Source organism: Glycine soja, chromosome 9, assembly GCF_004193775.1.
Source record: "Glycine soja cultivar W05 chromosome 9, ASM419377v2, whole genome shotgun sequence".
Classification (NCBI taxonomy): domain Eukaryota; kingdom Viridiplantae; phylum Streptophyta; class Magnoliopsida; order Fabales; family Fabaceae; genus Glycine; species Glycine soja.
The window spans coordinates 46,347,918-46,360,322 of record NC_041010.1 but is presented as its reverse complement, the minus strand read 5'-3'; the positions used below and the strand labels follow the sequence as shown (position 1 = coordinate 46,360,322).

General features: G+C 32.4%; 2 protein-coding genes across 2 annotated transcripts in view; one reads left to right on the top strand and one right to left on the bottom strand.

Moving 5' to 3' along the window:
• Positions 1–3,924, bottom strand: part of LOC114425268 (BEACH domain-containing protein C2-like) — a 34,296-nt gene extending 30,372 nt beyond the window's left edge. The window contains exons 1-2 of the mRNA XM_028392122.1: positions 3,680–3,924; positions 474–2,557 (exon numbers count right to left, since the gene is read on the bottom strand). Coding sequence (XP_028247923.1) covers positions 474–2,499 — 2,026 coding nt within the window. The 5' untranslated portion in view covers positions 2,500–2,557; positions 3,680–3,924. The remainder of the gene's footprint in view (positions 1–473; positions 2,558–3,679) is intronic.
• Positions 3,925–9,862: 5,938 nt separating this feature from the next.
• LOC114368561 (probable phosphopantothenoylcysteine decarboxylase) lies at positions 9,863–11,330 on the top strand. The gene is made up of 2 exons (XM_028325779.1): positions 9,863–10,375; positions 11,052–11,330. The coding sequence occupies exons 1-2, from the start codon at positions 9,863–9,865 to the stop codon at positions 11,328–11,330; spliced, it is 792 nt and encodes a 263-aa protein (XP_028181580.1).
• Positions 11,331–12,405: the final 1,075 nt, after the last annotated feature.

Here is a 12,405-nt window from a genome sequence, read left to right as displayed (position 1 = left end):
TTTAATTTAATTAATATTCATAGTAAATCATTTTCTAAACAACAATGCAACTTTATATGCATGGATAAATGAGCTTAACGCGAGTCCCTAAATGTTCTGCTCATGACTACCAAAATACAAACAATTATTGATTTATTAGTTATATAATTTTAAAACAAAAGAAAAGAAACTTTCAGATAAGAAAAATCAAAGACATGGAATTACTGTAGAAAGCATCCCAGTAATAAGCAAACAGAAAAATTTTAACTGCTAGAGATTAGAGAAAGAACTTCTAATGTGATGCTTACAAACACTAACCAAAATATAGTGAAAAACATTTTTTTTCATCATATAAATCCACAAACTAACTTTCCAAAGATTATTTACCAGGTATCAGGGGCCTTTCTGCATGAAAAATCAATATGCTTTTATGCAGGGTATGACAATTCATTATTCACATATTATCATAAAAGAATCGATAGAAATTATCCAACCTGAAGCACCAGAAGGTGAAGCATCTGGACAGAAACGCCCACTAAGCAAACTAGGATGATAGAGCAGGTGAAGCCAACCTCCAATTTCTGCATCCAAAAGCACACTTTCCTCTGCCTTACTCTGCACATAGGCATTTGTTGCTAGCCATGGTAGCCCAGCAGCATTACCAAAAGAAGGCACTATATCCCCTCCTCTAGAAGCCAGGCATGCCATTCTTTCTGGGCCAATTGGTTCCTTGAAGATGTAAACAGGACCCATCTCAGCAAACAGAGGGCATTGACGACGACGGCGTTGTAAACCAGCCATAGTAGGAGGAGGGTTAGTTCCTATGCAGCAAAATGCAAGGGGTTTTGAAATTCGAGGGAACTCAAAAGGACGAGTTTCATATAAAGATCCATCTACATATAACCTGACTTCACTTTCTGCTTTCCCAAGAATTCCATGCTTGCCTACATGTTCAAGACCAATGAAGTACCAGCATTGCGGTTTGAAAGCATAGGTAAAATGCAAAGAAGATTTCTTTCCCTTTCCGCCAGCAGTTTCAACAACCAAAAATTGAGCATGGAAATAAGCCTCTATACCCTGATTATCACCAGATAAAAAACTGAACAGTCGTGGCATGTGTGCTGTACCTTCACCAGCAAGTGCACTAGCTGCAGCAGCAGCTGACATAGCTGACGATTTACCCGACCTAGATGCTGCAGCTGCGGCAATTGCAGCAGCAACTGTAGCTGTATTTAATGTGTCGGCAAATGATTCAATGTAGATCCATGTGGCAAAAGCATATCCACTGATAAATGGCCAACGGCTCTCACCTGGACCAAGCAAACCAGAACTTTCACCATCAAACTCAAAGGTGCAGGCTGGTCCCATTGACTCCTTTCCGCTTATTGCTTTCTCCAATGCTAGTGTTAACCGTGGAGCCCAAATTGTGGTAAGTGTTTTTGTAATGACTTGAAACCATCTGTAAAGATCACTCACGCTGAGAGAATGGCCCGCTAAATATTGTATGCAGTGGCACAAAGGAGTTCCATCCCACCTCATTTGCCCATTTAAGCCAACATCCACTGTGAAAATTTTTTCTGCTGTTCTCAACAATACTCCCAACAGACCAGCCGTTGAGCACATTGCTCGATTTCTAGTGCAAGCCCTTAATATCACAAGTAGTCCCCTAACCATCCGTGTCCTAGGTGACATCACATCGTCAGTATCACCAGCATAAGAAAGCCAAGGAATAAGTTCACCTGCCACGATGGCAGCTCGGGAATTCAGCATCACACTAGGAGGATTATTATCTTCATCCTCTTCAAAACTTTCAACACCACCCATTGTTGCAAGAAGTGAATCTACAATTAAGAAAGGCACACTATCCATTTCTTCACCACTCTCAAAAATTTCTACACCACTTGCAATATTCTTTAGCTTGTCCATACCTTCAGGTTTCCCCATAATAGCAGAATCAACTAAATGCAGCAATTCTGGAGACACGTTCGGCTTTTCATGTTTATTCCTAGGCTTTGGTGGAGAATTGACAATAGAATATCCACTGGAATCAAAACTAATTGATGAGGAAAAATCCTTGGGTGTAAGAGCAAAATGTCCTTCTGAACCAGGGCTATAAGAAAGATTATCATGATGCTTGTCAGCAACTGGGGAAGAATCATTCTGTATTGAGTTTGACCCAAATGAATATCGAAAATCCTCTGCATTTCCACCAAACGGGTGCTGTTTATTATCAGAACCAGATGACCGGTTTGAATTCTCATACTCATCATTCTTGTCTTGATCTTTCAAAGATACTGGCTCAAACTGGTCCTCATCCATTACTGTAGTTACAGAATCAATACCTTGTTCTTGCAAGGTTTCCCTTTCATCTATAAGTTCAACCCCAAAATTGCTGCTAGAATTTACATTTTCCTGATGAGGACTCTCAACAAATTGTTTTACACCACTCTCTACTATTTCATCAGTATCTAATTCATTAACAGATATCTTTATCTCTTTTGGTTCTTCCTTGTCTTCCATCAAGTTATTTTTGAAGAAGCTAACAAATATTCATTGAAATTATGAAAGCCCAATCCACCTGTATGTAATAATTAGTAAAATTCCAATAACCACAAAAACAACTTAATGAAGAGTAAGTTCTATGCAAGCCTTTTGAAAGAACATACATTATGTCACTCATCAACCACGAACACCACAGTCCATATGGAAAGAAACCAATCAGAATGAAAATAGAAAGAGTTTCCATGGGTGTGTGTCTATACTCAGATCTCGGCAATCACTTCTGAATGATTCATGCATTCAGCAATTCATAAATAGATCAGACGGCTCATAATTTATCTCAGTCAATTAACTCAAAACACATTCAAAATCTCAACCGTCCGATCTTCACCCAACAATTATAAATGCATGAATGCAGGCAAAAATGACTGCACCGAATCTGGATCCGGCGTGTGTCTATATTCTATATACATATGCATAAAAATGAACCTAAACGTAGTAATAAAGGTGATTTGATGAGTTACACACTATTTATTGGTCTGGTTAACCAACAACAGGTAAATGTTTGACAATGACAACTCATCAACGATTCTGGTACCAACCGTCCTGCCTAGCAACTAACAACAGTTACAAAAACAAGCTTTAGTTTGACCAAACACACAAAATAAATCATCATAAGGACGAAAACAAATCTGCACATATAACAGTCAACAGTACACTAGTAGAAAATTCATAAGCTTCGTGTGGCAGCTCAAGCAAGTAGCTCATTCACTTAGATTTGAGTTGAGGACAAATTTACAATAACTAAATGAAGTAAAGTTCACAAGTCGAAGCACAAAAACACTGAGACTCGCTCCAGAATTTAGTTAACTTAAACATTAGCGTTCAATTCAAACCAACGAGAACGCAACAACGGTAAGCAAATACAACCAGAAAAAGTCGTCGTTTAGCGAAAAACGCTAAAAACGAGCATCGGATCTTGCTCGGACGACGAACTCAAGCAATAGAATAGACTCGGATCGCCTCGCATTGCGAGAACAGATCGAGAAACAGCAGATCTCTCCACAAAGCCGCGCGCGATTCGATCGAAGCTTGCAAAGTCAAAGAAGAAAAAAACGCACGGATCGTAACGAAACCGACATTGCTGCTTCGGATGCAAGTAAAGCGAAGAACAAAGAAATAGCGGTTACAGTTTGCGTACCTTCTAGAAGACTCCGGGGCGGAGTGGCGTTCGCGTTCGATCGTCGGTTCCAATCGAGGATTTGACGGAAATGGGGGAGAAGGTGAGGAGAGAGAAAGTAGAGAGAGTGTATCGATGAAGGCGAATTGGGCGCGAGAGAGAAAAAGAGAAGAGAGTAGAAGGGGGTTGGTGTTGGTTGATACTTGCAGGCAGCTATATAATGTAATTGATTATTGCTGTCTGCAAATGGTTTTACCCCATTTTTTCATTTCATAACGATTACTTAACTCTGGCGTTGTCTGCTCCGGTCCGGCCAAACCGCCAGCGGATCATCCAACCGGTTCAAATCATTTTTGTTTTGCTTTGGATTTTATTTTTTCAATAATCCTATTGGGTCAAGAATATATTTTCAATAAAATATAATTAATTATGTATTTAGTGTCGTCTAATTGTCTATTGTATTATTTTTTTTATTAACACTAATTGGAAATAGGTAGTGCCTCAACTACCAATTTCTTTTATTTTCTTAATTTTAAATTAAAATACAAAATAATTAAAAGAGGTAAATAAGTGTTACATTGGAAGAATTATTTTTTTTAATAATTGTTTTATTCAAAGGTAATTTTTAGAATTAGTTAGAAGATGAAATAGTCTTAAAAATATATATACACATAATTTTATTAATAGTTATAGATTATTATTATTATTATTATTATTATTATTATTATTATTATTATTATTATTATTATTATTATTAAAACACGGATCAATATATATTGGGATGATTCTTCTTTCCCCTTTCAAGTTTTTGCTTTCTTCACCTCCAAGTAGTTTTGTATCTCTTTTTGTTACTTCCTTTTTTAGCTTTTAGAATGAACAATTCAAAAGGTAAAAAAAAAAAAAAAACCAATTAAAGATTGAAGAAGCAACTTGAGGGTGCAATAAGCAACAACCTTCTTCAAAAGTCATCCTTCACTCATTTCTTATTTTATTAATTTCAAAATCGTTGTACTACCCTTACTTATATCTTCTCCAACCTCCAACGTCTTTCCCTCTCTCTTTCTTTGAATTTCTCCAACACTGACATTACCCAATTCTATCTTTTGTTTATTTGCTCGTATTTTTTTTAGATTACCAAATCTGAGGTACAATTTGTTTGTATTTCGAAAAACCTAATTCGTAGTAATAGAATTGATGTTCCAAAATATGTAATCCATAGAAATAGAATGGGTGTGAACATTCCAGATCACCTATTTTGGAATAAAATCAAAACAATTACGAATCATGTAATTTGAAACATTTATAAATGTTGTTTAAGCCTTCTCCACAACCCTCTCCCAGATCTCGCTCAACAAATACAAAATATTATTTTTTTATATCTTATGCAAAACAACATTGTATAAAGCCAAACACTTTAAGTATCACCTTCGTTAACCTCATGGTGGGAAACAACCTCATGAAATGACTCAACCACACTGACAACAAGTATGTCATTGCCCCTGCATTCTGGTAAAGTAAAAAATGAAACCTAAATATCTGAAATACTTATTACTTTAATTACTAATATAAATATCATGTCATAGTTTAATTGTTAATCTAATCAGGGACAAATAAAAAAACTACAATATGATTTGTTGGAAAAGTTAGAATAAGTTTATCTATTGAGGTTAGAGTCTTTTGAGTTATTTTAGTCTCATTCCCAACTCACACATTTGTGCTAATTCTTTTTTCGAATTCAACCTTGAGGTCAACTCGTACCCATGGAGAAAGATGAAAGAAGGGATGATTTTTCCATCTCTCTTAAGATACAATAACAATACGACTGAGTAGATAAAGAATGCTAGGAACACATACTAAATACAAGCTATATGAATAGGATAATCTCAAAAGTAGAGTCTTTCTTTGGACCAAAAACTTAAAGATAAATATGTCTTGAGGTGTTTCGGTCAAAAAAATGAATATATGAGTGATTAGAGGCATCCACTTCGTATATGTATGTCTGTGATTATTCTTGAGAGTTTGAGCTCCCTTTAGCAAGTTCCAAATCTGAGTTCTTCAAAACTTACATATTGTCCATTCTCAACATGTCAATAGGGGATTGTATGGGGTTTGAAGTTACTTTGTCAACATCTCAATCAGAATTATCTGAGATTCTTTTCTTCAACCTTAACCTCCTACAAACCTTAACCGTATGGTTATGGATTGAATTTCGATAAGCAATTCCAAAGATGTTTTAAGCTAATGCGTTTGAGGTGGACTATATTGATGTGTTTTTTTTTTTTTTTTTTACTGTTGACTTAGTTGAGCTTTGATGGTGTTGGTAAAATGCTCCAATCAAATTAGAAATTAAAAAATTAGCTAAAAATTAAAAAATTAACTTATTAAATTATAAGTATTTGATAAAATTAACCGTTTAAGTAATGAAAAGTATAAGATGACTGAAAAATAATAAACTGTGATTTATTTAAAAATGACAAACGGAAAATTTGATAAATATATTAAGGATAAAAAGAAAAAAATATATAAAACTAGATAAAAACTAATATTTTTAAAAATATTATAACGTCTCATAAAACACTAAAAGTTATTAAGAACTACTAATAGAAGTTTATTTAACGAACAATCAAATAAATTTTTAACTAATAAAAAAATTAAAACTAACTAAAAATACATTATCAAACATAGTCAATAATTATTAGTTATCATTTGCCTTATTTTTATATGCAAGTGCATGGTGTAACTTTGTGGATTACTAACCTAGTTAGGTTTATTATAATAGACTAATATTTTGGTTTGGGCATTGCACATATGAAATTTAATATTTAAATTTTATGATTATAATTAATTATCATAAAAAAATGCAAAAAAAATTCACATCATATGATTAAAATGAATAACAATTAATCTATAAATTTGTAAGGATAACTATTTATATCGTAAAAGAAATACAAATTATACAAAAAAGTAGTTAGTTTGAATGGAAGTTTTGTGGGTGAAAAAAAAAACAATGGTTAGGAAAAGAGAATCCCATTACAAATGATTAAATAGGTTCTCTAACAGAAATTAAATCATCTATATAATCAATAGATATTCTATACTGATGAGATGTATAAAAATAATTTTGTAATGTCATTCAATGACTAATCATTATTAATGACTTTTTAAGGTAATTATTATAAAATTTAACAAACTTATCCTATGTGTTAATCAATATAATTGAATCACTACTGTATCATCATTAAATTTTAACATGCCAGTTATTACCTTATTGTTTAATGCACATCATTAAATTTTAACATTCCAGTTATTACCTTATTGTTTAATGCACATCATTTGCAGGTGTTTTTAAATTTTGAATTTCCATAAATATATTGCATTGCTATAAACAATCCGGTATTTGAATATTTATTAATATCAAATTATTAAATTAATTCTTAATGTCAGGTTTCATAGTTAAAAATTTCTAAATTTTAAATCCTTTATTTAGTTCAAACATTTTGAGTTTGAATGCTTTGTTATCATTTTTGAGAAAGAATATTATTAGTAATTTGGTTTATTATGTTTTATAATTAAATAGCATTATACTAATAAAAAAGTTTCTTTATATATAATATATATTATTTTAAGAAGAAATGATAACAATATATTATTATATTAATATGTTCTTTTAAAAAGTTGAAGTTTATTAGAAAGAGTAAAATAAAATTTAGTAACTCATATTAATGAGACTCCCATTAAATGATTTTTTTAATAAATTCTAATATATCTTTTAAGTATGGACTTAATTTGGGTTTATTAGGTGCAAGGTCCAACCAATACAAATGTTTGAGTCTCACATGTTACAACACAACACTAGCGCGATTCATAGGTTCCTATGAGAAAATTCAAAATCCTAAACTTGGCATGTCTCTGTTCTTCTGATTCACAATGCTGCGGTAAAGAGAAAGAGAGATTCGTGAATCGTCAACGATACATAGTTCACAAGGTGATGGAACTTCCACCCATTCTGCAAAACAAAGACAAACACGCCCAAATTTTACAAAACCAAACATCTTGGTATAAGTAACGTTACTTCAAGATCAAATGTGATCAAAATCATTTTTGTAAAATTAATTTAATTCAGAATTAATTTTGTTCACACTCAACCAAACATGTTAAGGGGCTGGAAGATCTGTAATGAATGGGTTTCATCTTCCTTGTTTTGCACCTGATGCCTTGTATAACAGGTAGTCAAATGGCTTGACATATAGATGGATATATACCAAAAAAAATTTAAAAAATGGAAAAATATAAACACTAAAGAATTGTAATTTTATTTTGCCATAGCAGGTTGATATTTATTAACCGTTTCATTATATTTTTAAATATAAAATTAAAGGAGAGATCCATTTAGTCCAAGAGTAACTTTTTTAGAATTATTCTTCATCTCACTTCTTTGGAGATCTAATTAGATATCAAGAAGAAAATGAATAATGAGATGATAAATAACTGAATTACTATTAATAAAGTAAAAACAAATTATTAACAAAAGTAGGTTGACATTTTTTTCCTATTTTGTCCACAATCTTAGAAATAGAAAATAAAATAAAATTAGGCTAATATTTTTTAATTATGAGTGAAAATATTTTAATACAAATATATTATAATAGTTGATTTGTAGTTATTATTATTTTTAGATTTATACATAAATTATGCTTCTCTGTCATTATGCTTTATTGGTTTATTCATTTCATTGTGCTTTACATCACTCCCATGCACATTTACTCTCATATTGGCATGGCATGATTACAGAGTCAACATTTTCAATTATGAATGTTGGTATTTTATTATCGCGTGTATAATTTAGAGACCTAATTGAGAGTAAGTTGCAAATTATAAAGACTACGATGATAGTAAATTGAACAACAGACTCAATTTGGATTTATTTCTTGAAAAGTCCAACCAATACAAATATTTGACTCTCACAACACAAGGAACAAAAAAAAGCCGCGAATTCATAGGTTCCTCTAAGAAAATTCAAAAATCTTGAACCTGGTTCGTCTGTGTTCTTCTTCTGATTCGCATTACTGTGGTAAAGAGAAAGAAAAAAAAAATTGTGAATCGTCAGAGATAATACATAGCTCACAAAGGTGATGGAACTTCTTCATGTTCATTCTTTTGATTTCTTATTCTTTTTTGTTTTTTTTTTCCTTCCATTTAGTTTTTCATCATTTGGTGGTGAATTCTCGAGCACCCCATCAGCATTCAAAGCTTCAAAATCGAGTCTTTGATCAGAGCTTACAATCTATATGCGACTTTCAATCATGGGTCATGCACTTCTTGTTGTGTGTCGTGTGTGTATTACAAAATGAGTTCGTCTGTTTCAAGATTCAGTTCTGTCTCTTCTTGTTGTGACCATGCATGGTTCTGAAAATGCCGTAAAAGGTGTCAAATGGTGAATCATTTTTCTTTTTTCTATTTCTATGTGCAAGCAAATCTTCTTTGGTTTAATGGACTCAAGATTCCACTCAACTGTGTTATTTCTGTTTTTCTGAAGTTAACTTTCTTTGTGGTCACAATCACTTTTCTTTTTCTTGTATTGTATGGATAGTAGAAACTAGAAACAAGTCAACCTAATGGTTCCTTTGTATATGATTCAATTTCTGTCTTTTTTTCAAACAAGGGAGTGACAGAAATTCTTATCTTCAAGCTGCACTCAAATAGTATGAAAACCTCTGACTGAGACTCTCTCTGGTTGAAATCTTGTATGCTTAAAAATTTGTAACCTTGTAGATGCTGGGAATGTGAACACTGAACTTTTACTTCATATATGATTTCCATCTAATGATCAAAAGTATGATTTTCATCTAAACTAATGAGAAATAACTCCTGATTTCTCATTATGTTTTTTACTTCATAAATGGTTTATGCTTTTTTGCATATTTGTGAGACTGTGATTATAATTATGCAACAAAAAGGAATCTTCTTTCCCTTCATCTAGAGGTGGTATGGTATTCTAATGTGCTCCCCATTTGTTTAATAGATATGATTCCTAAGTCTAAATTCTTTTATTTCTTAAGGGATGAAACTCTCCAATAGCTATTTGATGCTCAATATACTAATTAGAGTTTTTGATCCGTCCATGTGTGAATATGAGTTTGTGATGGTTGGTTTTCTAATACTTTGGGTTAATGTGGACATAGATATTGTTGAAATCTGTTGGTGATGGATTCGTCTGGTCCTGCAAGGGAAAAGGGCAAGGCAAAAGCTGTGGCAAGAAGAACTAGGGCAAGAGCTAAGGCTAAAGCTAAGGCTAAAGCTAAGGCAAAAGATAATACAAAAGCTAATACAAAAGCTAAGGCAGAAGCTAATACAGAAGCTAAGGCAAAAACTAATACAGAAGCTAAGGAAAAAACTAATACAGAAGCTAAGGCAGAGTGTGCTCCTCCTCCAGAGAAGCCTCGGGTTCTGCTTGCTTGTTGTGGAAGTATTTGTGCAGCAAAATTTGAGCGTGTTTGTAGACATTTTTTAGAATGGGCAGAAGTGAAGGTAGTTCTCACAAGATCAGCTTTGCCTTATATTGGAGATCAAACATTTCCCGATGATCTACTTGCATGTATTGATGAGCACGAGTGGCTTACTTGGAAACAGATAGGTGATCCTGTGGTCCACATTGAGCTTCGTGAATGGGCTGATATCATGGTCATTGCTCCATTGTCATTAAACACTCTTGGCAAGGTAATCAAACTTTGCTGCTTCTGTCTCTTACACTCTACATTGTCATGTGATACAAACACTATCATGCATTAAACTAGCTGTCTTGTCTCTTGAGACTAGCATTTTTATGCAATTGAGATGAGTCATCTATTATGTATGCTACTAATCATCATGTAATGTTCAATTGTTACACTTGGCTTTGGATCTTCATTATTTAATTTAATGATATGAAAAATAAAATATGTTCATGATGGAGAGAGAAAATGCAATTTTTATAAAATAAACACCAGCATAAGAAAATGATGTTGTGTAATTTGTGTAGCGAACCTCATTCTGTGGAAGTTTTAGTTGTTGTAAAGACTCACCATGATTAGTTGTTGGAGTCAAAGACTTAGCACATTCATGTAGTCAATTAATTGAAACCGTTGAATGAAGATCGAACGACTGATATTTTGTCTCGTAAATCTGACTTCATGATTTCGCAAATGCATGAATGCAGGGAGTCCATTTTCTCTATCAGTAGGATTCTGGATTTGATAAAAGTATGACTCAATAATAAAAAGGATCCAAATCTAACGTTTACATCACGTATTGAGATGTGTGCTTGTTTCTATTTTGAGTACATCAATTGTAGGTGTCAATTCCAATTCTCTTTCTTCTATTTCTTACTTTAACTTATAGAAATATGTTGTTGTAGATAGCGGGAGGGTTGTGTGACAATCTTCTGACATGCATTGTGAGAGCATGGGACTACGAGAAGCCATTTTTTGTTGCACCATCCATGGAGTCTTCTGAGTGGATAGACTCATTAACTGAAGATCATGCGATGGCCATTGATGAGCTTGGCATCCATCTCATCCCACCTGTTCCTCAGAGGGCATCTGAGTATCACGCAATGGCACAACCTTTCACCATTTACTCAAGTGTGAGAGCTTCTTATGAGTTAAAGATGAAAGGAAAGTATGGTCAGGTTTAGCAGTTTTGACCATTAATAAAGACGCAATACTTAATTGTTTTCCTTTTTTACTTCATTATGAGACCATAAGCTCCACAACTTTTTTATTCTGTATTGATTAACATATATAAGATTGTGTAAACTTCGGATCTTGTCTCAAGTAGTTTACTGGTAAAGTAACTAGAGAAGGGACCAACCGCCAATTTGCAAGCCACAAAACTTCAGGTCCAAATTTCTAATAAGTGATGTTTAGTGCTTAAGCACTTTACGGTTCATACATTTGGGAGTAACACTGGAATGCTAATATACCTTTTATCTCAACTTTTTTTGTAGGCTCGGTTGAATGAAATTATTACATCTACTGAATTTCCTTCGACGGTTGATAGAGTTGGATTGCGATTGCTACCCAATGCTAGATTAAGATAAAGTCACTGCACCAGTAAAAAGGTAACATTTTACAATTCTTTTCAAGAAAATCTGTTGTGCATCTTTTTATTCTTTTTCCTACAAATAGATCATAAATATTTCTTTAATTTTTTTGGTAATTTTTAATTTCTTATCATTATCAATCACTTTAAACTTATACACTTTTTTTAATCTTGTTTATAGTTTTATTTTCTAATTATACGAACTATTTATATTTTTATCATTTTCAAATATTATGTTGCCATATCATATTTTTCTTTTAGTATATTTTTAACTCAAGATTACCTTTTTTTTTTTAAAAAAAAAACTGTCACAAAATTTTCTGTAATATATAATTTTAATTCTTTTAAACCTTTTCAATTTCTTTTAAACACGACTTTTAGTTTTTTAAAAACATCATATATTCTTCTGAGGTCATTAAATATTTAACTATAGTTTTCTATGTTATAAAGCCATTATATTACTATTTTGATCATTTTTAACTTTAAACATTATCAATCATTTTAAATTTTTAACACTTTTCTTTTATAAATTTTATTATTAAGTTTTTATAATTTATAAATAATTACATCACTCTGAAAAATTTTCATTATAAAAAAATTATTTACAACTTTTTGTTCTTTTTTAACCTCATTTCTTGTCATATCTTTTTAATTTTTTTTTTCCGTCA

Excerpts from the sequence above, each read along its gene's own strand:
- LOC114368561 (XM_028325779.1), top strand. The coding sequence starts at position 9,863 with ATGGATTCGTCTGGTCCTGCAAGGGAAAAGGGCAAGGCAAAAGCTGTG. Across the intron at positions 10,376-11,051 it reads CATTAAACACTCTTGGCAAG|ATAGCGGGAGGGTTGTGTGA; the intron begins GTAATCAAACTT and ends ATGTTGTTGTAG.